The sequence below is a fragment of the Conger conger genome, chromosome 10, assembly GCF_963514075.1.
Source record: "Conger conger chromosome 10, fConCon1.1, whole genome shotgun sequence".
In the NCBI taxonomy this organism is placed as follows: Eukaryota; Metazoa; Chordata; class Actinopteri; order Anguilliformes; family Congridae; genus Conger; species Conger conger.
In genome coordinates, this window is record NC_083769.1 from 27,477,398 (window position 1) to 27,505,311 (window position 27,914).

General features: G+C 41.1%; 1 protein-coding gene across 1 annotated transcript; it reads left to right on the forward strand.

Annotated features, from left to right (window-relative positions):
* Nucleotides 1–51: 51 nt before the first annotated feature.
* Nucleotides 52–27,866, forward strand: LOC133138415 (metabotropic glutamate receptor 2-like). Its single transcript, XM_061257159.1, has 6 exons — nt 52–477; nt 13,388–14,225; nt 15,674–16,226; nt 16,915–17,425; nt 26,403–26,577; nt 27,012–27,866. The coding sequence occupies exons 1-6, from the start codon at nt 67–69 to the stop codon at nt 27,083–27,085; spliced, it is 2,562 nt and encodes an 853-aa protein (XP_061113143.1). The 5' UTR covers nt 52–66; the 3' UTR covers nt 27,086–27,866.
* Nucleotides 27,867–27,914: the final 48 nt, after the last annotated feature.

Genomic DNA, 27,914 nt, shown 5'->3' on the forward strand with positions numbered 1-27,914 from the left:
GGGCCTGCCCCCTGGTGGCCGCTCTACGTCCTGCTCCCCCTCCTCAGCCTCCGCGTCCCCGAGGCCATGCCCTCCACCAGCTACACGCCGGGGGCCAAGCGCGAGATCACCATGGAGGGAGACCTGGTCATCGGGGGCCTGTTCCCCGTGCACGAGAAGGGCGAGAGCACCGAGGACTGCGGCAAAATCAACGAGCAGCGCGGGATCCAGAGGCTGGAGGCCATGCTGCTGGCGCTGGACGAGATCAACCAGGACCGCCGCATCCTGCCCGGCCTGCGGCTGGGAGCCCACATCCTGGACACCTGCTCCAAGGACACCTACGCCCTGGAGCAGTCCCTGGAGTTTGTGCGCGCCTCCCTGACCAAGGTGGACGAGGCCGAGTACATCTGTCCCGACGGGTCGTACGGCATCCACGACGACGTCCCGCTGGCCATCTCCGGGGTCATTGGCGGCTCCTACAGCGATGTGTCCATCCAGGTACGGACGCTCCGTGTCTCCATGTCTCTAGGTCCTGTCGTTCTGTGTCTTCTTCTAGGTGTGCTCAATCTGTGGCCAACTACTTCCAGGTACGTCACGCTGCGTCTTTATCCCGATACAGTCACTCTGTCTTCATCCATTACATTACATTACATTAATGGCATTTGGCCGACGCTCTTATCTAGAGCGACGTACAGTTCATTAGACTAAGCAGGAGACAATTCTCCCCTGGAGCAATGCAGGGTTAAGGGCCTTGCTCAAGGGCCCAACGGCTGTGCGGATCTTATTGTGGCTACACCGGGGATCGAACCACTGACCTTGTGTGTCCCAGTCATGTACCTTAACCACTACCTTACCTTAGGCTGCCCAGATAGATACAGAAGACTGTATCATCCAGATACAGTCACTCTGTCTTCATCCAGATACAGTCACTCTGTCTTCATCCAGATACAGTCACTCTGTCTTCATCCAGATACAGTTACTCTGTCTTCATCCAGATAGACTCTGTCTTCATCCAGATACAGTTACTCTGTCTTCATCCAGATACAGTCACTCTGTCTTCATCCAGATACAGTTACTCTGTCTTCATCCAGATAGACTCTGTCTTCATCCAGATACAGTCACTCTGTCTTCATCCAGATAGACTCTGTCTTCATCCAGATACAGTCACTCTGTCTTCATCCAGATACAGTTACTCTGTCTTCATCCAGATACAGTTACTCTGTCTTCAGCCAGATACAGTTACTCTGTCTTCATCCAGATACAGTCACTCTGTCTTCATCCAGATACAGTTACTCTGTCTTCATCCAGATAGACTCTGTTTCCATCCAGATACAGTCACTCTGTCTTCAGCCAGATACAGTTACTCTGTCTTCATCCAGATATAGTCACTGTCTTCATCCAGATATAGTCATTGTCTTCATCCAGATCACTCTATCTCTATCCAAGTCCTGTCATTCTGTGTCTCCATTCAGATATTGCCACTCTGTCTTCATTCATGTATGAGAGTTTGGGCTAGACCATAGTTCTTACAAGATATACATGACTTTGAGGGGATTACTTTGAGGGGGACCTTGAAAAAAGCCCAGAAAAAGAAACCATTGTAGTTCCAGTGAGCAGAAAGGTGGTATGGGCTTATTATTGTGCTTATTATTGACTTCAGAAAATATATTGTGATCCAGTTTGGGCACTGTCTCTTAGTTTCCACCTTTCATGAAATGGTATCAATGACAATATTTAATAACGAATTACCATATTTACCATATACTTTTCATTTATTCTCATTTTGCTTCAATCTTGAGTGAACATTGTTTTGTTTGGTGTAATGTGGAAACAGGTTCATAGTTAATCCCTGCATTTATTTGAGTGTTCCTTAATACAGTATGAGATTTATGAGAGAATCTGTTAATACAATAAAACATATGTTTTATTCTCATCTTTTTAACCCCACCTACAGAAGCCCAACAACTTTATTCATGTAATGTAAATTGATGCAGTGGGTAATGATAATCTTGTTAATGATTATAACTTTAGCATCTTGTGAAACAAAACAAAAAATGGTGTGCTACATCAATTGAAAGCTTTTCTCCTTTTTTACACATAAAATCATATCAGAAACAATGTAATTTACTGCTTCTAGAGATGAAAGACAGTGCTAATGCTTTCTATATTGTATGGACTTGGTCATGCAGAAAAATTAGATATTTTTTTGTTGGCATTACTTTGAAGTGAGACTTTAACTTTAATTAACACATTGAATGTAGAATGAGTCCCACGGCTGTGGAAAAACACAGTCATAGCTGTGTGCCATATGCACAGTTCATACCCAATATACCATATGCTCAGTTTGCAGACAGTTTATTTTCTTTCCAGTTGGCCTTCCGGCAGATTCCGAGACGAAGGATGATAAGATGACAGACTGATAGTAACGGTACCATTCCCTTCAACACAGGACAGGTGTTTTCCGAAATGGCTTGATGAGTTGCTCACTAACAATTACAGCAACTTTTTTATAATTGGTCCCATATGGACCATTATTTGACTGTTTCCCTGTCAAGTGACAATTCGTCATTAATCATTGTGTATTGGCCTGGTCCGCCCTGCAGCAGTGGTGAGGAGGACGGAGTGTGTCATGCAGACAGAGACAGAGAGAGGGCAGTAGGAGGTTGCGTGGGAGGAGACAAGACTTACTCTTCTTGTGAGACATGACCCTGATAGAGGCGATGTGCCTCTTCCCCACAACCATGGCTGTTTTACAAAACCATTTTGGGAGGGGGTAGGAGGAGGTACTTACGTGGAGCAATGATTATTTGGTTTTATTCAAATCTGAGAGGATGCTTGTCACTTTTTAACAGTAATATTCTCATGAAGGAGTTTGTCAAAACCCTGTGATAATCTGAAGGATCTTAATTGCTCTGCTTTCAGGGAATAATTACTGTGTGACAGTGATTCATTAATAACACAGATTACACAATCACAATGTCTGAACTGCATGCACCCCTCAGTGTTTTTCTCTTCCAGGCCTAAACCCCCAAATTCAATCACTGTGCCTACATCACTCCTGGCCCTGGAGAGCCACAGGATGTGTTGGCATTCGTTTTTACACTTAATTGATCAATTAAAGCAATTAACTGGATAGTTAACTCACCTCACCTGGTTTCTTGGGTCTGAATTTTAGGCTGATATTAAGGTGAAAACAAAAGAAATCAGCACACCCTGCGACTTTCCAGGACCAGGAGTGAGGACCACTGGCCTAAACCATTTCAAATGACCACATTTGAACCTGTTTGTCTTCCCTCTCCAGACAGTAATTTAAAAAGAAATTATGAGCTGTAGCTCTACAGGAACTGTGCTAAACAGCCCTGATTCTGTTTGCGTGCTGACCACCACCCTGAACTGAGACAGGTTCCTCGCAGGTGAACGATGTCTGAGGTGACTCCTGAGAGCCACATTTGCTCAGTCCCTCTGCTTGTCACACATTTAGAGACGAGACCGCAAAATTCCACTCGTTCATACAGATCATGAAAGTCCACCACTTGTCTGAAATGAGCTGCCTCTCTTCCCCCACACCATTTTTATACAAGAAAAAAGAAGCACTTAGTCATCGTCTGTGGATGAGATGGAGAGTCAGAGGCATGCTTGTCTGATTAGACACAGAAAATCTGCTCCCCGGTCCCCTCCTCTTCCTGCCAACACGACTACTAGTCCCTCAGATCGCAGGTCTACCTTCTTCTCACACGGCAATACCCTGCACAGCCTTGCTGTCAAGCAGAAGTTATCAAGTCTATTTTTTTTTTCCAGTCACAGTTTTAATTTAGCTTGAATGGATTTCATTTTATATGGGATACATTATCAATGGCCCAAATTGACAAATGCACAAAGTTCAGTCCTAAATGGTGGGTTCAACGTGAGTGTTTTAATTATGATGGCCTGCCACTTCCAAAGGTTTCAAATATACTGAACTGAACTGAATCAAATGAACTGAACCCCACTCATATTCTTGTCAAACAGTTGAATGCACTCAAACAGTTGAGTTGGTAAGAGCTTTAATTGATTCATGCTTCACGTTTTGGAGTAGCTCTGACCCATGTGCTATGAAAGCTCTCTATTATGGCTGCTATTTGAACACAATGAAAATAGTGAAAAAATCATTAAAAATGAGTATTCATTTGTGTTTTACTCAGTCATTACAACAAAAAAATCACAATGACACCTCAAAATGGTGCTGTGAAGTGTTGAAAAAAAAGTTTTCATGGAACTGTACTCTTCAAACTCACAGACCTGATCAGTATAATTGTGTCTGTATCTATGTCCTTGTGTTACGCTCCTTTTGTTGAAGAGTGCCATTAATCTGCATCAGCATACTGTATGTGGGCTGTAGATAAGTACTATTCAGTGTCGCCTTTTATTTTCAATTAATTTCAGTTATATATTCTGCTTCATTATAGCTCCCAAAGAAGTGGATCGAGCTAAACACCCTTTTTTAAGAATTCAGCTTTCTTGTTTGGATATTTACAGCTGTTGGGTGAGGGGTTGAGGTACGCACAGTACGTGTGGTAAAAAATAATAATACAGTAAATATGTATATATATATATTTACCTTTTATAACACTCGGCAAGTGTGTTAATCAAGCAAATTAAACACTGATGTTATTACATTACATGTGAAGTTTTTGACAGGCGCTAAAATAATTCATAGGCTAGATTTTAATGATGGGCAGGTCACAGAAAATATATTTGTTCATCACTACTACTAAGCTAATATATTATAAGTTAAGCAAGTACCATCACAGTTTTGATTGTCTGAATTCATTATGTAAACACAATCAAGTGCCACATGCATTTTGGCCTCGGTGGTACTGGCCAGTAACAACACTCCAGTTCCAAAGCCCTTAGTTTGAGTGAATTATTAGAGATGTCTCCCGTGGCTACGAGGCCTGGAGGGGTTTGTTAAGGGAACCTCATTGACACAGGCTTATGCTGCTCAGAATAGGAAGCATTAGCGTGTGATGGGCTAATGATGCCACCAGGCACCAGGGGGGCCCAAATCTCTGTCCCCCCCATCTGTGGGGTGCAGCCAGGATGTCACACGCCTTGGCAGGGACCAGCCACATCACTGAAGGGAAGAGGCCTCTTTTGTCAGGGGGCAAGGATTCGGCCTTCTGGTCCTTTCACTGCTGACGAGCTTCAGGAGAGCACTTGGCAAAAAAATGAACTCATTGCACAGGAATATTAAGCAGACGACACATGGCAGAGAGTGTCCTTGCTCCTTGAGAACAATCTTTTGCGTACACTGACACACGGCCATTGGAGCCATCTGGGATTAATACCAGCGGCAAAAAAAGCCATCGCTGGTGCATCAATGTCACTTTAGTGACAAATTGTAATTGTGTAAATATGTTCATTTGGGACGCTGTAACTTTTTACTTTCAAGAGCCAACACCTTATTTACCCTTAAGCTCAGTACAGCTGACAGTGAAACCTCACAATGTGTTCCTTTCATTAGCTTTATTTTACAGTCATTAAAATGTGTCAAATTATTAGAAAATTACTTCTAGAACTGAGTATAGGACTTTAGTTTTTAATGTTTTTAAATGTGAGCTATATGTTAACTAAAACATCCCATTAAAGCTGATTTAACGTTTTGCTGTGTAAACATTCGTAAACACTGAAATTCATATTTGAATTTATGATACAAATTTAGTTTGCTTTCAGACTGTGCTTAGTAAAAGTCTGTGACGTACAGTACAGCATTTGACCTCGGAATGGGGTGCTTTGAAATGGTGTTCTTCTGGGATTTCTCGGCTTTCCCAGTATCTGGGTTGAGAAACATTCTGTAATACTGCTTGCATCTTCAATTCAAGCAACTACATTAATTTATTTTAAAATTAATTACAATAAAAATCAACAGCATCCAACCTCCAATTTATTCTTCTTGTATAATAGTATGTACATCTGTGTAATATGTGCATACATAAAAATATGTCACAACAATATAAATAGTTTCTCTTGCAAACTTGTTACAGCCGTGTAGTTAAATTTCTACACAATCACAAGTGATGAAACAATACTATTACTGTGGGTGTCAGGAACATGCTAATCAGATACACTTTGTAGTAGATTCATGAAAAAAAACAACTCTGGTATGTCTCTTCCAGGCAGAAGAAAATAAAAAAATCCTTTGCTAGGATTAGCTGCATGCAGAAGCTATCAACAGACAAAAAAACAGTTTACTATGCAGTGTGGCTTCTCTGGGAAGGTTATTTCTGGATGCAAGGTTTTAGCACATTTTCAGGAAATGGCACTCGTTAATTGATGAATCAGAACATCATTTAGAAGAGAGGCGAGGGTTATGAATGTATTAGGTCTGCACGGGGACTGCCAGGATTCACAATGAGGTATCAATTATTGGTCTTCTTTCATTAAAATATTCTCATGTGAAAATAAAATGGCACATGTGAACTGGACATTTTCACATGTGATTGGCCTTTTTCACGTGAATGTGAAAAATAAACATGACATGAAATCTTATGAAATTCTGCATTAATATAGGGAACTGTAAACATTGTGTGGATATTAATAACTGCCTATGTGATTAAGATTTCTTCTCACTGTATCCGTAGCAGACACATACATACATTTCAAATTAATTTGAAGTCAGAGGTCTGCCGCGCTGTCTGACAGTGTTAGAGCTGCTCAAGTGTTATACATTCATATGTCTATCACATTCCTCATTACATGAGTAATATAACCTTTTAGACTCCAAAATATAAGTGCATTGAGTTTGGCATATACATTGGCATATCTCATAGAAGGACTGTATACTCTATTGTATATGCGTACTCTATGCCTATTATTGATATATATAATATACTATATATTTTACAACAGACATTCCTCCCTCATGACTGCCCATCTTTATTAAGAAGTTAAAAGGCGCACATCGCCTGAGCCATTTGATGTCTGCTATCATGTAGAATTACCTGGAGACAATTATATTTCATAAAGAAGAAAAGGCAAAAAAAAAGCACCCCTAAAATAATAATTTTCACTATATTTATTAAGCATATATACATATATACAGGTATAGTGCATTCATTACCACTGCATTACATTTGAGAAATATATGTTATCTAAAAATGTTATGCAATTGTAATGAAAGCACTATATATGCTTTATAAAGCATATATAAAGCATATATGATACTTGACATAATGAGAACAGTGTTTTGTAAAATATATGTCATACCATCTTTCATAAAGCACTTTGTTTACTTGGGAATGATTAATGAATGTGACTGAGAGGCAGTACAGGTGGAAGTGAGGCATTCTTTGCACCTTATATAGCAAAGGAAGGCTTCATTCAGATATTAGTAGAATATAATTCATATGAAATGTGGTCCAAATCAGACTGTGATTTGAAGACAAATGGTGCTTTTCTCTTTAACACAGGCATCTCAACTCCTGAAGAGCCACAGTCTCTGCTAGTTTTTGTGATTTCCTTTCAACGGGCAGCCAATATACAGTATGCCTTGGAAGCAAGGTGTGCCTCTTCTTTGTCCAATCAGTGACTTAAATTATGCACTTAAGTACAGGAATGCATCAGAAGCCAGCAGACACTGCAACCTCCAAGATTTGAGTTTTAGTTCTCTGTTGAGTTCTAAACTTTCCTTCAATGATTTCTTCATTCTCTTCTTTGGAGAACTTAGAAATTTCTCACCAGGGTTGACTATTATGCAAAAATATTTATTTGACTTATTCCAGGGACCAAAGCAATAATTGCACAATACTTTAAATTTGTTAACATTTCCAGATTGATTTACAGATTCCCACTGGGAAAAAAGGTGATTCAGTAGTGACAAATGTCTCCTCATGTTTGAGAAGTTCATTCTCCCAACTGGACTAAGTGGACTAGAGCAGATGTTGTTGCCTAGCAACCAGAGTGCTGCTTGGCAACCTTAGTTCAGAGGACATAGTTCAGCCCAGATGAAACACAAAGGACTTGGCAGGGATATCATCATCATCATTAGTACTGAATTATTATCTTTATTACCATTGTAATCTAATCCTCTACTTCTTCTTTGCCACATCCACTGACAGATCTGTTCTGAAATTCTCATATTTTATGCATGTATTATAATATTTTTCATGAAAATATTAGCATGATAGCTGTGTGACTGTGAGTGTGTGTGTGCGTGTGAGTATGTGTGTGTGCGTGCATGTGTGTGTCTGCATGTGTGTGCGTGCGTGCGTGTGCATGTGTGTGCGCGTGCATGTGTCTTTGTGTGTGCGTGTGCATGTCTGTTTGTGTGTGCATGTGTGTGCGTGCGTGTGTGCGTGTATGTGCGTGTTTGTGCGCGTGCATCTGTGTTTGTGTGTGTGTGTGCGCATGTGCATGTGTGTGTGTGTGTGTGTGTGTGTGAGACACTATGGTGTAGCAGCACACCGTGCTATTCTTTTGGGACCAGCAGATGGAATTTTCTTGTAAAGAAAATGATGACATATCCATGGGCGAGGGCCAGGCCATTGGAGACTTTGAGCCCCTCCTGAAATACTGCAGTTATTCTGCACACAGAAGATGATTACCAGAGAACCGCAGAAGCAATCATTCAGTGAACCCCCTCCACCACCAGGTCAACCATCATATCTGCACAACCTCAAATACAAATAAATACAAACAAGGGCCTTTAGAAATCCTCATATAACATGTTGGTAAATAACAGTGCACTACCATTTTCATTTCATAAACGAGCCAACGTTATCAAAACATAAACGTCCAGCAAAACATTGTGAAGAGTTCAAGACAGAATGAAAAGGGTTAGATAGACCACCTGTACTGACTCTCAGGTAATTAATTTGAAGGAAGAGGTCGTGGCAGGTTCAAGACAGTGGGTATGCTTTCATCCTCCCAGTTTTTTGCAGTGAGGCTTCTTGAAAATAATCCACTTGATATAAAGACTTTACAAGTGTAAATGCTAGCCTCATCTGCTCATATTTCTTAATTAGATATGCACTGTAGTTAATTCATGCTGAACGTACTACTTTCAAAATTCTTATTTTTAGAAACTGCAGTACTTAACATTTACTATACTGTACCTTATACATTTAGGCTATCTACCCGGAATTGCTACCATAAATATACCTTTTGTAGGCTGGAAGTGCAGTATAATAGTTAAGGAACTGGGCTTGTAACTCACATTACTGTTATATTCATCCCTAGGTATTTAAGGTATTTAACTGGATTGTGTCACAGTTAACATCCAGTTGTATAAATGTACTAAACCTCTGTATGGTCATTTGTATTGAGTGCTACAGTAAATGTTAAAATGTAATGTAAATGTTAGAGGTATTATTTTATTCATTTGGAGATTCATTGAGATTCCTACATGGCTGCATCCCCAGCACTTTGAGATGTTGCACGGTGAATAAAGAAGGAAGAATATGCCGTGTCTTCCTGTAAGAGCTGAAGTTGCTAGGTCTACCCTATTATGTGGGTTCACCTCCGAGCAGCAGGCAGTAGACCTCTCTCCCACCTTTTCATTTTACATGGAAATGCCAACCTGTTCTTTGAAGAATGTTTCCTCCTCATACAAAAATACCCAACATCGCAGCAGTACATAATTCATAATGTGGTGACACATAACTGCCCAGTCTTTGTGCTGCCAAATGTAGAATGACATGCTGGCTTTTCATAAGAAGGACACATTTTGATAGGTATATTATTAATAATAATGACAACATCAATGCTCATGTATCATAATACTCTTTTTACACTGACTAGTGCTCAAAATACTTGAATTCTGATAAGTGTGGAATACCTTCAATATTTCTTCCTGTGATGTAAATCAGATGTATTGCCCGTTTCCCCGATTAAAATATGTTTATATGTTATCAACAACACATTAAAATCCTAATAACAACTCATATTTACACTGCTGTGGTATTAATATACTGTGGCTAATGGCAAGAGTAGTAGATGCATATGTAATAACTGGTTACTGCTAGTCATGGCAATGTTTATAGTCTTATGAATGCATGTATCTTGCATGTATTTTCTGTATTTGTATCTGGTGTTTAGTGTTTCCTTGAGATTGTCTAATAGAATGGTCACCAACATTAAGTATTCATGTCATATGGCAGCACATTGTCTGATGATAAAAATGTTGATATTGTAATATTCCGGTAATAAGCTATTTCTTGTCTACGTCATGGATTAATAAAGGATTCATTTGTGATAAAAAATGATAATCACTTGGCAATAACTTTTTATAAGTCTGAAATGTTGAGCCACTGATGAGAACTGAGAAATAGAGTTGGCACTTGTAATAAAGTGGGTTGTCACTTGTAATAAAAAAAGAGGTATATTGATATTAATCAGGAGGGGATTAAGACTTACGACATCTAGAGCAGTAGCAGACTAATGGAGAGAAGTCAGTTGCCATGGCAGTGATAAGGCATGTCATAATGGAACACTTTTAATCAAATCTAGGAGAATCACTGTGATACCAATTAATTTATTTGGATGGGTTAAACCAGAGAGTTGCATGCTTCGCTTCTATCGCAGCTTGGGTAATGTGATTTTGCTTTCTCTATCCTCAATGTGCATGTTTTATGCTTGATTATTTAAATCTCACAAGCTCCTATAGAAATTATATTATTGTTTGTTTTTTTGTCTAAAAATGTGGATCAGCTGTCTTTATGGATGTTGGAACAGTGCATGTTTGTTTGGTCTATCTGAACCGGTTCAGTGCAACCATTTTTAATAATGTCCATCAGCTCGAGGAAAAGGCTCAAGAGACACTCTACTAATATTAATTACTCTACTTATATTAATGACCTTGTTTCCTGAAGATGTCTGTCTTTATTCCTGACTTAATTGGACTCCCATAGAAGTGTATTGGATTTGGAAATAGAGTGGGTGGCTGTTGAGCTACACTACTGTAGTGGAGCAACCACTGCACAGTGATTACCCAAGCTTAACCACCCCTGTAGGGCCTGGCCAGTTAGTTCTCATCCAGCTGGGAATCCAGTGTTTAGCGCACTGAGCAGCATTGGGGTGCAGGTATTAATAATCACACAAGGGAAACAAGCGAACGGAGGTGAAAACTGGGCAAAATGTCTCTCCCCAAAGATGCTGTCATTAGCGGCCAAGTAGCTGAAAGGGGAGTGAGTGTAAAATTTGTAGAGCTATAAAGAGCTGTATGGCTGTCTTGCTTGAACAAATTGTGTTTTTCCCTCTACAGTAAAAAATGCCAGCCTTTGGTTTCCTAAAATCTCACAGTTCAATCTCTTAATGAAGAACTTAATGCCCTAACGTTTCCATGGGTCAGAAAACTCATTATATGGCAACAGATTATTTAGAATGATTTTTTTTATGATTGTATGGAAATTTAAGATAACTTTGTTCTTATCCAGGGGGCTGTGAGAACAGCACATGCTCTCAAAGATTCAGAAATGCGCATCAGATTCCCAAACTGACGGGCTTGCTGTGTTGCTGCAGTTTGTCAGTTTGTAGAGGGTGCAAAAACTACACCCACTTGTTTTGTTTTAAAATTTTACAACTGTTTCTTTCTTTGGTGAGCTGCCCAAGACCTTGTTTTATGAGGAAATTAAACGTGTTGCTGAACATGATAATTTGTGTCATTGTCAAACACATGGCAAATGTAAGCTCCACATCAGGCATTAAAACGAATAATGTTCCATTTGATTCGGTTGCGTGGGTGTGAAAAGAAATGCAGAAATAAATAAGACACTGAATGAAAGAATTAAAGAGGAGGCTATCCAGGCAATCTGTATGCAGGCTTCCTCCGGGTTTCAGAAAACACTTAGAGCAGAAGCTGCAGTAGCTGGGAGCTGTTACTGCTGGGTGCCGCTATGATGTTATTCTTCCCTTCACCTCAATGTGAACACAACACAACGAGCTGGTACATTTTAGTCTCCTACTGAAATAAAATTTCAGGAACCTGGATAGTATTTATATTATTTTGGCCTACAATGTAGTTATTCACACTTAAAAATTGAATAACTATATTGCACATTTATATACATTGCTATTATAGTATACACTCAGCGAGCACTTTATTATTATTTTTTTTACTTCTACTGCTGTAGCGTATCCACTTAGAGTTATGATGTGTTGTGTGTTCAGAGATGCTCTTCTACATACCACTGTTGTAATGTGTGGTTATTTGGGTTACTGTCACCTTCCTGACAGCTTTGACCAGTCTGGCCCTTCTCCTCTGACCTCTCTCATTAACAAGGCGTTTCTGTCTGTAGAACTGCTGCTTACTGGATTTTTTTTGTTTTTTGCACCATTCTTTGCAAACTCTAGAGACTAAAGTGCATGAAAATCCCAGGAGATCAGCAGTTTCTGAGATACTCAAACCACTCTCTCTGGCAAAGTCACTTAGATCACATTTTTTCCACATTCTCACAACTGGTGAACCTATTGACAATTTCTGCATGCTTTCATGCATTTAGTTGCTGCCACATGATTGACTGATTAAATATTTGCATTGACAAGGTGGTATACAGGTCTACCTAATAAATTGCTCACTGAATGTATATAATATATACTATTTCAACAGTACTGATTGTCACTGCGTGGAATTTCCCAGCCGGAACAACCTGATCCTGAATGCTCAATCCTTTCTTATGGCATAATTGTTGAATAATTTAAACAGTAATACAATCTTTTGAGGGCATTGTGAAAAAGGACATTGTGAAACTGAGATTACCATCTAGGACTCAAAATCATCCATCCTACTAGAGGCTATCATTTAGATGACAGATTGTAGAGGTGGTTATACCTGTCCCGAGGACAGGATATCTTGCTTAATTACATGCAGCTAAAGAATGTGAATTCAACAAGCATATCATATTTTGTGTATTATCTGTATTTTGTTGCCATTGTTATCTGTGTTATCTGTTTTGTGCCTCATTGTGAAGCATCAGGATATGGCAGACAGTTTTAGATGTTAACTGACAGAGCGGGGATTGGAAATCCGGGTGTCTCAAGAGCCTGTGTCACCTCGGGCACCTGCTAGACAATCATAGAGATGAACACTTTTGAAAAAATAAAAACGGTACTTCCTAGTGGGAAGGGGACTCCCAGCTAACTGCCTGGGTGAGACTGATTGCTTCTCAAGGCAGCAGGCTGGATTTTACAATGGAAAGAAGACCGTGAGACATTTATTTCTTCGTTTAACTACTCACATTATTTTTATCTACTTGTTTCTCCTTCTTACCATTTTCCAGGAGTTCAGCTCGACTGCCTTTTAATACTCTGCCAGGTCTTTCCTCAAATTGGCTTCTTTGTGGCTTTTTACAGTTTTTAAGACAAAGTAATTTCATTAAAAGGGTGCTGTATCATCGTCATTGTTCGATGTGCTTTCTTACTCCCTGCTGTTCAGGTGGCCAACCTGCTCAGACTCTTCCAGATCCCCCAGATCAGCTACGCCTCCACAAGCGCCAAGCTGAGCGACAAGACCCGCTACGACTACTTCGCCCGCACCGTGCCCCCAGACTTCTACCAGGCCAAGGCCATGGCGGAGATCCTGCGCTACTTCAACTGGACCTACGTGTCCACGGTGGCCTCCGAGGGAGACTACGGCGAGACGGGCATCGACGCCTTCCAGCAGGAGGCCCGCGCCCGGCAGATCTGCATCGCCACGTCGGCCAAGGTCAGCCGCTCCATGAACCGCTGGAGCTACGAGGCGGTGATCCGCTCCCTGCTGCAGAAGTCCAACGCCAAGGTGGTGATCCTCTTCACCCGCAGCGAGGACGCCCGGGAGCTGCTGGTGGCGGCCGCCCGCATGAACGTGTCCTTCGTCTGGGTGGCCAGCGACGGCTGGGGGGCGCAGGAGAGCGTGGTGAGGGGCAGCGAGCTGGTGGCTAACGGGGCCTTCACCCTGGAGCTGGCCTCCTACCCCATCCGCGAGTTCACCGACTACTTCACCAAGCTGGACCCGTACAACAACACCCGTAACCCTTGGTTCCGGGAGTTCTGGGAGCACCGCTTCCAGTGCAGCCTCCGCGAGCCGGCCTGCGCCCGACGCACCCTGAGGGACGGCAGCTTCATGCAGGAGCCCAAGATCATGTTCGTGGTGAACGCCGTCTACGCCATGGCCCACGCCCTGCACAACATGAGGCAGGCCGTGTGCCCCAACACCACCAAGGTCTGCGAGGCCATGAAGCCGGGAAACGGGAAGCGCTTCTACAGGGAGTTCATCCTGAAGACCAAGTTCGCCGGTGAGTGTACCAGATGAGGTCTTGTATACATTGTCAACAGGCTTCTTTCTGCGGCTCATTTGCAGCATTGCTGGTCCTAGATCATTGGCCTGTAGATGGGGAAAAGATAAAATGACAGGACATGATATTTATATCTCTGCCCATAAATGGCCATGGCTGCGGTAGTCATTTTGCGATATGATCTTGTCACTTGTCATCTCCCTGATCAATCATTCAGACATACAGTCAGTTTGATATAATGCACTTCAAAAGACATTACCACTAGGGAATAATCAGCCCATTGTGTAGTTACCACAAGCAGGTCCTAAAATGTCTTCTAAATATAATGGCACAATGAATAATTTATCTCAGAAAATTTGAGCAATTAAAAAACAGTCTTGAGTCAATAGAAAGTATGAATTTTACTTTGAGTCGTTTTTATTTGGATTGGAGTTTGCAATGATTCAATTTGCAGAGATGAAAATTAATCATCATATAGGTGCTCTGTCTGGTCACATTTTGTCTTGAATGCACAGTATTAACAGGCATCCTCCATATGAACATTTACAAATGAAAATTCATGACTTGATATGAAAGAAAGTCCATGTTTTTCTATCAACTTCCTCTTACTGTGATAATAAACAAAAAAGCCAGAAAGACTTGAACAATCCAGATAATCCTTTACATTTTCACCATAAAGAAAATGTTATCAAACCACAAGCCACATGCACTGTGGACGAATTCAATGTTCTAATGTAATTTTCTGACATATGAACCACCATTAATATTGCTAACATCTTTCTTTACTAGTTTTCAAGGTCCTGAATTCAGGGAACAAGTGGTGTTGTAATACTCCAATCTGATTTCTGAAACTTGAAACAAGATTAATATTGGGGGTAGTCTTTTTTATAGGTTTCAAGGGTCCCTATCTTCCTAAAGTAAGATGCACTATGCTACATTAGTGGTCTTAATTGTATCAAGACAGTGTGTTCTTTCACCTGTTCAGGATGCATTATCTGCACCAGACCAGTTAGAGGGCAGCTGCTAACAGTCTTGCATTAAGTCTGTCACCAGGCCCTCTTGTTGCACATGCACCGAATGCACAGGGTCTTAAGGTCATATCAGATATGTGTGAAGGAAAGACTGAAATGAATGAAGCCGTGAGGTTTTGATTCCCTGTGAGCCGCGGTTACTTGACACGCTTATGGATTTGCACAGAGCGGCTCCACTGAGTAATAGCACAGCACATCAGTGTGGGCTTAGCAGATAAAATCCAAGATCCCTTTGTGCAAAAATCCATTACACAAGGAAACCAGCCGAGCAGTTTACAAATTGGCCCATTCTTGACCTGACACGCTGACCTACTGCTGATGTGAAAATGAGGGGGGAAAACAATGAGGGTGGACAGAAGCGAATGGGCATTCATCACGGCGTAATGCTGCTGCCACATTGTGTTTCCGTTCTCCCAGCCCCCTTCCGCCCGGCAGAGACAGAAAACATGGTGCGATTCGACGCATATGGGGACAGCATCGGCCGCTACAACATATTCCATTACCACCAGGAGGACGGCAAGTACATCTACAGGAAGGTGGGGTACTGGGCCCAGAGCCTCACGCTGAACACAAGCCTGATTTCCTGGGCCAACCACGTGGCACACACTTCTCAGTGTAGCGACCCCTGCAAGAAGAACGAGATAAAAAGCATGCAGCCGGGGGACGTCTGCTGCTGGATCTGCATCCCCTGCCAGTCCTACCAGTACCTGCTCGACGAGTTCACCTGCATGGACTGCAGCTTCGGCCAATGGCCCCTGGAGAACCTGAGCGGGTGCTATGACCTGCCGGAGGAGTACATCCACTGGGAGGACGCCTGGGCTGTGGGGCCTGTCACCATCTCCTGCCTGGGCATGGTCTGCACCCTCTTCGTTGTTGGCCTGTTTGCCAAGAACAACGACACGCCCGTGGTGAAGGCTAGCGGGCGGGAGCTCTCCTACATCCTGCTGCTGGGGGTGCTGATGTGCTACAGGTACGGCTACCTCCAGGAGGCTGGCACTTACACACTGCTCCTGTAGCAACCGGCAGCTAGCCTAAGCTACCTGCTGTGGTATTTTTTCCATATTTATGTGTAAAACATCACACATTAGCGCCCTATAAGCAACCTATTTTTGACACCAATTCATTGTTCAGTAAAAAATTTTTTTTTACTGTAGAACCCAGGACTTAAAAATGAACTAGAACCTACAAGTAAAATATACAATTATGCCTATTATAAAAAATATGCTGTTTGTCATTATCACTAACAATAACAAAACTTCTAAGCATTAAATTGAAATTAGACAATTTCCGTTGATAAAAACCTGAAAGTGCATCTCTTAAGCTCAATAACTGTGTTTTGCGCTTCATCTATAATCAGCCAGCTTTCCACTCAAATGGGGTGGCATAATGAAGCAAATACAATGCTACCTTGTATACAAAACAAAATGCATTTTAATGCTTTATTTGCTACATTGCCATATGTATTTACTCATGAATGGCGTTAAAAATAGTTTTGGACACTGGAGTCTATGTACAGTCTATGTTCCTGCCCCCTGCTTAGAGATTATTGGCTATAAAATTAATAAATTCCATGGCTTGTCAGGATCAATTTAATGTGACGTACTGCAACGCGAATTACCCGCGGTGACAATAAAGAACCACTCTTCTCCACTTTGCAGCATGACTTTCATCTACATCGCCAAGCCGTCGACGGCCATCTGCACCCTGCGTCGGCTGGGCCTCGGCACCTCCTTCGCCGTCTGCTACTCGGCCCTGCTGACCAAGACCAACCGCATCGCCCGCATCTTCAACGGCGTGCAGGACAGCGCCCAGCGGCCGCGCTTCATCAGCCCCACCTCGCAGGTGGTCATCTGCCTGGCGCTCATCTCCTGCCAGCTGGTGGTGGTGGTGGTGTGGCTGCTGGTGGAGGCTCCGGGCGTGAGGAAGGAGATCAGCCCCGAGAGGAGGGACGTGGTGACGCTCAAGTGCAACAGCAAGGACTCCAGCATGCTGGTGTCCCTCACCTACAACTGCGTGCTCATCGTCCTCTGCACCGTCTACGCCTTCAAGACCAGGAAGTGCCCCGAGAACTTCAACGAGGCCAAGTTCATCGGCTTCACCATGTACACCACCTGCATCATCTGGCTGGCCTTCCAGCCCATCTTCTACGTCACGGCTAGCGACTACAGGGTGAGTCAGCACAGTCTCTTAAAGCACTCTAACTAAAGGCAATGTGATCACAGTCTCATACAGCACACTACTAAAGGCAATGTGATCACAGTCTCATACAGCACACTACTAAAGGCAATGTGATCACAGTCTCATACAGCACACTAACTAAAGGCAATGTGATCACAGTCTCATACAGCACACTACTAAAGGCAATGTGATCACAGTCTCATACAGCACACTAACTAAAGGCAATGTGATCACAGTCTCATACAGCACACTACTAAAGGCAATGTGATCACAGTCTCATACAGCACACTACTAAAGGCAATGTGATCACAGTCTCATACAGCACACTACTAAAGGCAATGTGATCACAGTCTCATACAGCACACTACTAAAGGCAATGTGATCACAGTCTCATACAGCACACTAACTAAAGGCAATGCAAGCACAGTCTCATATAGCATACTAACTAAAGGCAATGCAAGCACAGTCTCATATAGCACACTAACTAGATAAAGACAATGTGAGCACAGTCTCATATAGCACACTAACTAGATAAAGACAATGTGAGCACAGTCTCATATAGCACACTAACTAGATAAAGGCAATGCAAGCACAAATCACTATCTAAACATATAAAATCTTATGTGTTTTTTAACCATATACAAAAGTACTACATTTCCATTTTCACAAGTAAAGTATTTTTAAAACTATTACTATGACACATCATTTTTTACTGGGATATAAAAAAAAAACATAATTCAGATATAAAATATATTGTACATTTGTGCATTCCCGGTGGAAAAATTTGTTTCTTGGAGTTATATTATTTCTTCCTCAGGAGAAAACCTGGGTATCTCATTAATGATTCATATAATCCATTTCTTCTTTGTCTGAACTGAACTGACTAAAATGTATAGAGCTCAGTACACAATGGAGGAAATATGAAAACAGGTTGCATATCGACTGAAACGTACAAATGGATTCCTAATGTTGCATCCTGATACCTTTCACACTGAAAGCTTGTGTGGCACACAAAAAACACCACACAGAAGATCATGCATAATCTGACTGAGATTTTAATTATACATATATTTCTTAAAACAATGCTATGAACAAAAAGGGGCATTGTCAGGTGGTTTCGAAGTGTAGTGAATCAACCATGAGATTTAGTCATGCCTATCAAATATTAATATACATTTGAGTAATAGGTTGGATGTCTTGTGATATAGACCTATTATCTACCTTAACGTAGAGAACTCGGTGAATAATTGTAGAATTTCACCCATGCTTAAAATAGTTTTGGTTTTTATATTCTAGCTACTGTAGCTAGCAAAAGAAATTGTTTAAAAAGATGCAGATTTTATCTTTTGCTGTCAGACATAAGCCCTCTGTGGCATTAACATTGGAACTCAAGGACGTGTAAATCCGTAGTGATGTAGATTCTACATTCATACAGTAGGCTGTTCCCTTTGCGAGGGATTACGTTGAAGCCCATGAAGACAGCTGTCTCTGAAGACAGTAAAGCTGTAGACCACTGCCTTCAAAACTGAAGGCAGCTTGTGATTCACGATAATACAAGAGGAGAGGGGATGCTACACATATGTAGTGAATTTGGGTGCAATTAGTCATTAATCAATGGAGATTACTCTGGTTTAATGATTTATTGCACTCACTCACAGCCCAATAGTCATCATTATAATCATACAAAGCAAGGTTAAAGCTGCAGGCTAGTGCAGGAGTTCATGTAGATCTGCCTCAGCTGTAGCTCTCCCTGGACTGGGGCCACAGCAGCACTGCCCATTTCAAACTGGGGAAGAAACATGTTTAAATGTTTAAAGACAAGCATATTAAACAACAATACCTCCATCATATTGCACAGTAAAATGTTCTGCGTCCATTTAACTCTGAACAGAGTTATCAGAGGCATCGAATAGACTCTACCAGAGTAAAATGTATTCTATCAGACTTGACACACTGTGTGCATTAATCCCATGATACTTGGGGGCTGCAAAAGTAGTGATGGCAAGGATTGCCACTTTGGTGACACTTATTGCAAGTGAAGTGATTTTCTGAAAGCATATACTTGTGGCCATAAGTGATGTGATCACCCGAGCATACGAAACTACATTTGCACAAGAAGGGATGTTGCCAAGATGGCCCTAGAGTTGCGTGCTTTGTCCATTTCAATCAACAACATGACTCCGCTCCAAGGGGTGAGAGTTGCTGGGATTCAGTCGAGTGGAAAGTACACACGGCCCTCAGGAAGACCCCGGATTCAGTGACTGATTCAGGATGCCAGAAATAATCCACCCTTAAACCTCACATCTAGACCTGCTTCATGTTACAGTATATGTGTGTCCGCTATTGTTTTCCCAAGATCCAATCATTGATTTATGTAAACCTTTCATTGACTTCCATTTGTCTGTAAGCAGGTACAGTAGAGACTATCTGCAAACGAACCCATCTTCAGGCCATTAAAACACAGAATCATGGATGATTTGAAATACGGAGCATATTAAATATATACGTTGAATTTACTGTCACACTGCAGTCCAATAAACTTTGTCACAGATTACTTTCTCTCCATTACAATGCAAGACCACGCATTCAGCAACCACCCAAAGATCAGTGGAGCAGGACGTTTGAATTTGCATCCATTAATGAGCGCAAGACTTACGTACAAAACAAAAAATTTAATCTGCAGCTGGCAACTCTTCACTGATTTTTATTCAACTCCCTGGTGTGGGTGCTGCAATAATCACCTCTCACAGCATTGGCAGATACAAAGGCAAGAATGTGAGCACCAAAACATATCAGGTGATCAGCCAACTGATTGTTTACAACTTCTTACAATGCCTGAGGTGTCCTTGTAACTGATGCAATAGATGAAGAACTGCGTTACCACCCCCTGCTGATTTATTGTGCTGCATTCCTCTTGCTTTGGCCAGGGGGATTTTCTGCTGAGATGTGACTTGCAAACGAATGTTAACATGTTATCTTTGGGAAAAATATGAACTCTTTTGGGGTTATGAGGTCAAAGTTCAAACACCTTGGGTCTTTGTACCTACATCCCCACAGTACAGCAGGATGACTCTTGCCCTCAGCTTTCAGAAAATCAAGAATTATCTAGTGTAGCACCCTTCAGAACAGAATTGACTTGACAGACTGGGAGAGAGCGTAGTGTGACAATACAGATTCTGGAGTGCGGATCAATGTTCTTGTCCTTGTCAGTTGTACGGGGTTAGAACAGGGTTAACCTTTTGAAGCAGGCTACTGGCCCAGACATCTTTGAAAGAATGTGCAGTTACTGACAAAACATTTCTGGCTAGAACTGCAGATTGTTGTTGTTGTTCTTTAGCTTTTGGTTGCTTTCATTCCACATCAGTTGCTCTTGTGTAAAGCTGAGCTGCTGATTTGCGGAGTATTGAGTGCTGTGAGAATTCACTTAAGCACCCACAGTGAACGTTGGGTTTTTATTATTTTCCTCCTTCAGACCAGCTTAAACCAGTGTTCCACAATTTCCTTACATTTCACAGTTAACAAGATTAATTTTTATTTTAATTTGCAGCAGAAAACCAGAAATGGCTCTTAATCTAGCTACAGTTTATCATAATGACCATGAAATCAATATTTTTGGGTTTGTTACATGGGGATATTAAATTGTTATGAGTTTGAGAGAATGGTAATGGATGATATCATCAAATAATCAACTACCCTCTAAAATATGAATATACCATTTTCTATCAACCACAGCCATCATCTGCTCCGAGAGACAATACTGATGGTGTCATGTCTAGGACATTTAATTTTGAGTGGCACTCCACAGAATAATAAACACAACTGAACAATGCTCAGGAAACCTTTGAATTGCAATGTGTTTTACATTACCCATAATGTCAAGGGGCCCAGGTTCCACACTTCCGATGTGGTTTAGATATGTGCCCTTGAACATGAAAGAGGTGCTCATGCTGCTTACTGTATTATGCTGAATAAGGGGTGCTTCCAGATGGACATAACATATTTTAGCATGTCCAGCTACCTTCCAGTAATAACATGTTTTTTGTTTGTGTTGGTTTACTTTCCAGCATTAAATTCTCCCTCCATTTCCACATTTATTTATTTATAAAAATATTTGTGTATTCTGTATATTTTCTAGGATGACCATATTTTGTTTTAAAAAAGTATTATGGGGTGGGTATTATGAACATGCTAATATGTACAGTTTATTGGGCTATTTCTTAATTTATGGTCATTCCATAGACCATTTAGGAATTTAGAAATCCCACCCAGCTGGATATTTTCCAAAAAGTGTTGGAAAGGATGTCAGGGTAATGTCAGCCTATTTTGGTATCTTTTCTGAATTAAATTCTACACTTGTTGGCTTGAGGTTTAGTGTGAGCATGATTAATCTGAATGGATTCACTCGAGATGCTGCCAAATTCATGTAGAAATTATGTTGTGAGGGTGGAGTAAATTACCAAAAATCGAAGATAAAATGTCAACCGGTGCCAAAAATTACATAATGTATAAGGTGAAGTGTGCCAGTAACAATGTCAGATCGAAATGTCAATGCAAAATTCTATAATGACAACAAAAGATAGATGATCAGGGATACTGTATGGAGCTAACACTTTCCAACAAAACGCTTGTTTGACAAAAAAGATTAATAGGCCTACTGTATGTAGATTCAATTACTGTACATGTGTACTGTGTTTTCTATTCCATTTTTTAATTGCTGAATTCCTTATTTCTCATTTGATTAATCACCTACACTCACTGAGCACTTTATTAGGAACTAATACTGGATAGGGCCTCCCTTTGCTCTCAAAACAGCCTAAATTCTTTGTGGCATGGATTCTACAAGATGTTGAAAACATTAATTTGAGATTCTGTTCAATGTTGACATGATTGCATCATGCAATTTTGCAGATTTGTCAGCTGCACATTCATGCAGCGAATCTCCCATTCTACCACACCCCAAAGGTGTTCTATTATATTCAGATCTGGTGACTGGGAAGGCCACAGAAGAACATTGAACTCATTTTCATGTTCATGAAACCAGACTTGAGATGACTTTTGCTTTGTGACATGGTGCATTATCATACTGGAAGTAACCATTAGAAGGTGGGTATATTGTGGCCATGAAGGGATGCACATGGTCAGCAGCAATACTAAAATATGCTGTGGAATTCAAGCAATGATTGATTGGTATAAATGGGCCCAAAATGTGCCAAGAAAAACATTCCCAACACCATTACACCACTGCCACCAGCCTGGATTGTTGACACAAGGTTCAATTCAAGATGCCAAATTCTGACCCAACCATCTGTATGCCTCGGCAGAAATCGAGATTCATCAGACCAGGCTACGTTTTTCTGGTCTTCAACTGTCCAGTTTTGGTGAACCTGGGTCCACTGCAGCCTCAGCTTTCAGTTCTTGGCTGACAGAAGTGGAACCCGACATGGTCTTCTCCTGCTATAGCCCATCCGCCTCAAGGTTCAAAGTGTTGTGCATTCTAAGATGATTTTCTGCTCACCACAATTGTACAGAGTGGTTACCTGAATTACCATAGCCTTTCTGTCGGTTCAAACCAGTCTGGCCATTCTCCATTGACCTCTCTCATCATCTGCAGAACTGCTGCTTACTGGATGTTTTTTGTTTTTCAAGTAAACTCTAAAGAGACTATTGTGAGTGAAAATCCCAGGAGATCAGCAGTTACAGAAATACTCAAACCAGCCTAGCCTATCTGGCACCAACAATCATGCCACATGAGTCAAAATCACTGAAATCACATTTTTTCCCCATTCTGATGGCTGATCTGAAAATTAACTGAAGCTCCTGACCAATATCTGAATGATTTCATGCATTGCACTGCTACCACACGATTGGCTGATGAGATAACCGCATGAATAAGTAGGTGTACCTAATAAGTGCTCAGTAAGTGTATGTGCCTTCTGTTTGTTTGCAATATTTGTCTGGGACATTTAAATCTAGGGTAAACTCGATGCCTCAGGTTTTTGCATTAATTTATTATTCAAGGGTGATGACAGCAGGCATGACAATGTTGTGACAAAGATTTTGATTTCGCAAATAATTAGTGGTAGTGTGAGTAAGCATGAAAACACTTTATTGAATAATTTTTGGCAATTAATGTATTTCATTTTTTTTGCATCTATGCTTAAATGTTCATGAAATGTAGAAGAAGAAGAAGAAGAAGAAGAAGAAGAAGAAGAAGAAGTGGAAGAATAATGGGTGGTACGGATGGTGCAGTGGGTAGCACTGCCGCCTCACAGCAAGGAGGTCCTGGGTTCGAATCTCCGTCGGCCGGGGCCTCTCTGTGTGGAGTTTGCATGTTCTCCCCGTGTTTGCGTGGGTTTCCTCCGGGTACTCCGGTTTCCTCCCACAGTCCAAAGACATGCAGGTTAGGCTGATTGGAGAGTCTAAATTGCCCGTGGGTATGAGTGTATGAGTGTATGAGTGTGTGAGTGAATGGTGTGTGTGTGTGCCCTGTGATGGACTGGCAAACTGTCCAGGGTGTATTCCTGCCTTTCGCCCAATGTATGCTGGGATAGGCTCCAGCCCCCCTGCGACCCTGTTCAGGATAAGCAGGTTAAGATAATGGATGGATAATAATAATAACAATAATAATAATAATAATAAATAACTGTATTTAAACTCAATAGCATCACAGGTCAAGACATTAAAATGAAAAGAAAACAACAAAGAAGCAAAGATGGAAGACCTGAGCAAAATTTAAATACGCACCAGATATCAGTATAATCAAGAATTAAAAAATGTACATTTTTATATTTTTAGTGTGGTGCAGGCTCTAGGGCAGCTGACTCCCCAACCCAAAAACAAATCCTCCCACCTGGTGAGGGGTTTGATTTACCTCCACTGCACTTTCTATGCTTTTTTAATAAAGTGTAATAATACAGTACATACTGTCCTCTGTCCTTTTAAAAAAAGAATAAGCCTGTTCTAGTTTGCTGGCTGGTCACAGCTGGTTGCTTCAACTGTTTTCAAGGAGGAAGAAGCGCATTAAGAACCAATAAATGCTCTTTTTACAATAAAGGGGGACTCGAGAGAATTACATTAGACTGTGTAATGCCTTCTTAGGTCATGCTCAAAATCTACTGTTGCCTTTGAAGATTCTGAAACCACCCAGGGTGAATTCTGAGCACCTGCACTACTGGCACAAATAAAAACCACTTTTCCTATGATGTCCTGGCACTGATGCATGAGTTTACTTATACATACACTCACTTATAAAAAATAAGTATTTATTAGACTTATTTTTTAGACTTTTACTGCTGTAGCCTATCCACTTAGAGCTATGATGCATTGTGTGTTCAGAGATGCTCTCACTGTTGTAATGTGTGGTTATTTGCCTTTCTGTCACCTCCCTGTCAGCTTTGACCAGTCTGGCCTCTGACGTCTCTCATTAACAATGCATTTCTGTCTGCAGAACTTTTTGTTTTGTTTTTTTGCAGCATTCTTTTCAAACACCAGAGACTAGTGTGCGTGAAAATCCAAAGTGATCAGCAGTTTCTGAGATATCAAACCACCCTGTCTACCACCTACAATCATTCCACGGTCACTTTGATCACATTTGATCACATTTTTTCCCCATTCTGGTGGTTGATGTGAACATTACACAACTGACTGATTAGATAATCACATTAATAAGTAGAAGTAATAAAATAAAAATGTTCCTATTAAAGTGCTCTGTGAGTGTATGTTGGTGTAGTAGGCATTATCATGATAAGAATCTCATTCTGGGCCAGCATGACAATGAATAGTACCAGTCCAGGAGGCCAGTTTATTTTAAAGCATATCGTTTTTCCAGAGTAAATTTGCTGCTTTTTATAATTTGCTGACATTCTTTCTGATTATAGCATGAAGTTCAAATCTCCAAATTAATTTAGCTGCAGGACTATATTTGATTTGACCTATACAGAATTTTTGTATGAATCATTTGACCACTGTGCAAATTAAAAAGAAGTCTACATTTAGCTATTTACATCTCTCACTGACAACTGGTAGCCTACAGGTATTTGCGTAAATTTTTGAAACTAATGTAGTCCAAAGAGGTTGACTCAAACCCACACTATTTCTTGAAAAATGTAGACAATATTATGTGCATTCCTGTGCATAGTCAGCTGAAGGTGCACAGGTGGACACAACCCGGTTATTTTGTGTGGATTCATATAACAGACCGTGTGAAATTTGCACAAGAAAATAAGAAAAGGAAATAATTTGTTTAATATTTACTTGTGGAGATTAACACTACACCCAGGCTGTTCCACATATTTTGTTTTGCCATTCCATATGCACTGCCGCTTTTAGAACTTCCGAACAGAGACATAACCATGCATATGACCATTCATTCTACTGAATAAGGCGGCCTGTAGCGTAGTGGTTAAGGTACATGAGTGGGACCCAAAAGGTCGGTGGTTTGATCCCTGGAGTAGCCAAAATATGATCTGCACAGCCGTAGGGCAAGGCCTTTAACCCTGCATTGCTTCAGGGGAGGACTGTCTCCTGCTTAGTCTAATCAACTGTACATCGCTCTAGATAAGAGTGTCTGCCAAATGCAATTCATGTAATGTAATGTAATGAATAATACTACTCACCACGCTGTTGTGAGCACATCCTTCCTCAGTTCATTCTTCCACCATAAACAGTGAGCACTGTGTACATCAGCTTTTGGAAACTTTGTCTGAATACAGATACAACCATTTTATAGGTTACATTTGTACAATGAGATTCTCAGGTGTGGGGAAGAGTGGTTATTTAGGCTTATTATCAAGGAAGAAAATCGGGTGAGTTCCAGAGACCATCTGTTTCTGTGAGAAAACGGCTGAGGTTTCCTGATTTAGCTTGTTGTTGCTCTGTGGCAGTGGGCGGTCAAAGGGTCTGGGGCCTGCCAGGTGAGTGAGCAGGACTCATTCTCGTCCATCTCTCCATCTGTTCCGTCTGTCCACAGGTGCAAACCACCACCATGTGCATCTCCGTCAGCCTGAGTGGCTCGGTGGTGCTGGGCTGCCTCTTCGCCCCAAAGATCCACATCATCCTGTTCCAGCCCCAGAAGAACGTGACCACACACCGAGTCACCACCAACCGCTTCAGTGCCACAGGGGCGGGATCCAGCTACTCACAAGGTATCTCCATTTCTGTAGTGCTTATCATAGTACTACTGGTACTATCAATCACTGAGCAAAGCACTCATTATTATAGCTGCTACTGTTGGTATTAATCTGAGCATTAATGTCCTTCACCACATGCACTGGAGTCCAATCTGAAAACCCGCTTTTCTTTGAATTTCTTCTCTCTCATGTGTACAATATTGCCAAAAGAGAATGTCATCTTCTTAGACAGGGCACGGACATAGTTGGCCATTAAAATAAAAACCACATTTTTTGTCCCAGTTTTAATGTGAAGGGAATGAGGAGTTTTGGCTTGTGAAAGGGCCATCAGGAGCACAGAATTCAGGAGAGAAGTAAATCCTTTTGGTTGTATTGCAATGTCTCATTCATCTCCTCAAGGGGCTTTGATTAAACAGGGTACACTTGTTTCTTTTCTATTTCCTTTGTAGCATCAGCTTCAAACTATGTGCCAACGGTGTGCAACGGTCGAGAGGTGGTGGACTCTACAACGTCCTCCCTGTAAGGAAGAAGAAAGAGCAGACTTCACGTCCTCTGCCAAACGGACACAAGCTATAACCACAAGTCAACGACATCAGTCCCTCATTCACACAGGGTTTTAATGGCATAAAAGTGCATGTTATCTGGAAACTAATTAAATATTGTAAAAACTGGAAAACACTGGTAGCCCAGGAAGTAGAAAACTGCACTGCCAATCGAAACTTCCGTATATATTTTCGAAATATTTTTTTCCCGTTCGAATGAATGGAGGGCATGCTGCTCTTTGCTCACAGACAGCATTCACATAGCATTTCTTTTAACCAGATGTCATTCAAATAACCGATGATGAGAGAGTGCAAATTGCATTTAAGAAAGAAATTCTAAATGGCCACAGCTAGTTTGCTTTATACAAGGATTTCCAGCTTTCCTCAAGTGGCAAAATAAGCCTTTGTGAATGAATGGGGCAAGTGTTACAAATATTGGAGTGGTGTCACTGGAGATCAATCTGATCTTGTTGTCCAAGTATTGTGAAAACAATGTCCCAATTATGTTTCTTTCTTTGACTAGTGTTATAACAACTATAATAATTATGATGATAAAATAAAATCATTCAGTATACCCTTGCTTTATGAGAAAAGTACATTTTATTTAAGACATGATACATGATAGTGAATTTGTTCAGATGTAGGCTATAATATATACTGCTAGCACAATGTTTTTAATGTAGATTTTGGTGAACCAGTTTGTGCTTTCTTGTAATTTATGTAAATAAAATGTGTTTTTTATTATTAAAACTGCAGATGCTATTATGTCTATTTGTTCTCATTTGAAGAATGGGGGGTAAGTATCAATAT

Coding starts and splice junctions, on each gene's coding strand:
- LOC133138415 (XM_061257159.1), top strand. CDS start 67: ATGCCCTCCACCAGCTACACGCCGGGGGCCAAGCGCGAGATCACCATG. Junction 478..13,387: donor ACAGCGATGTGTCCATCCAG/GTACGGACGCTC, acceptor CCTGCTGTTCAG/GTGGCCAACCTGCTCAGACT. Junction 16,227..16,914: donor GGGGTGCTGATGTGCTACAG/GTACGGCTACCT, acceptor TCCACTTTGCAG/CATGACTTTCATCTACATCG.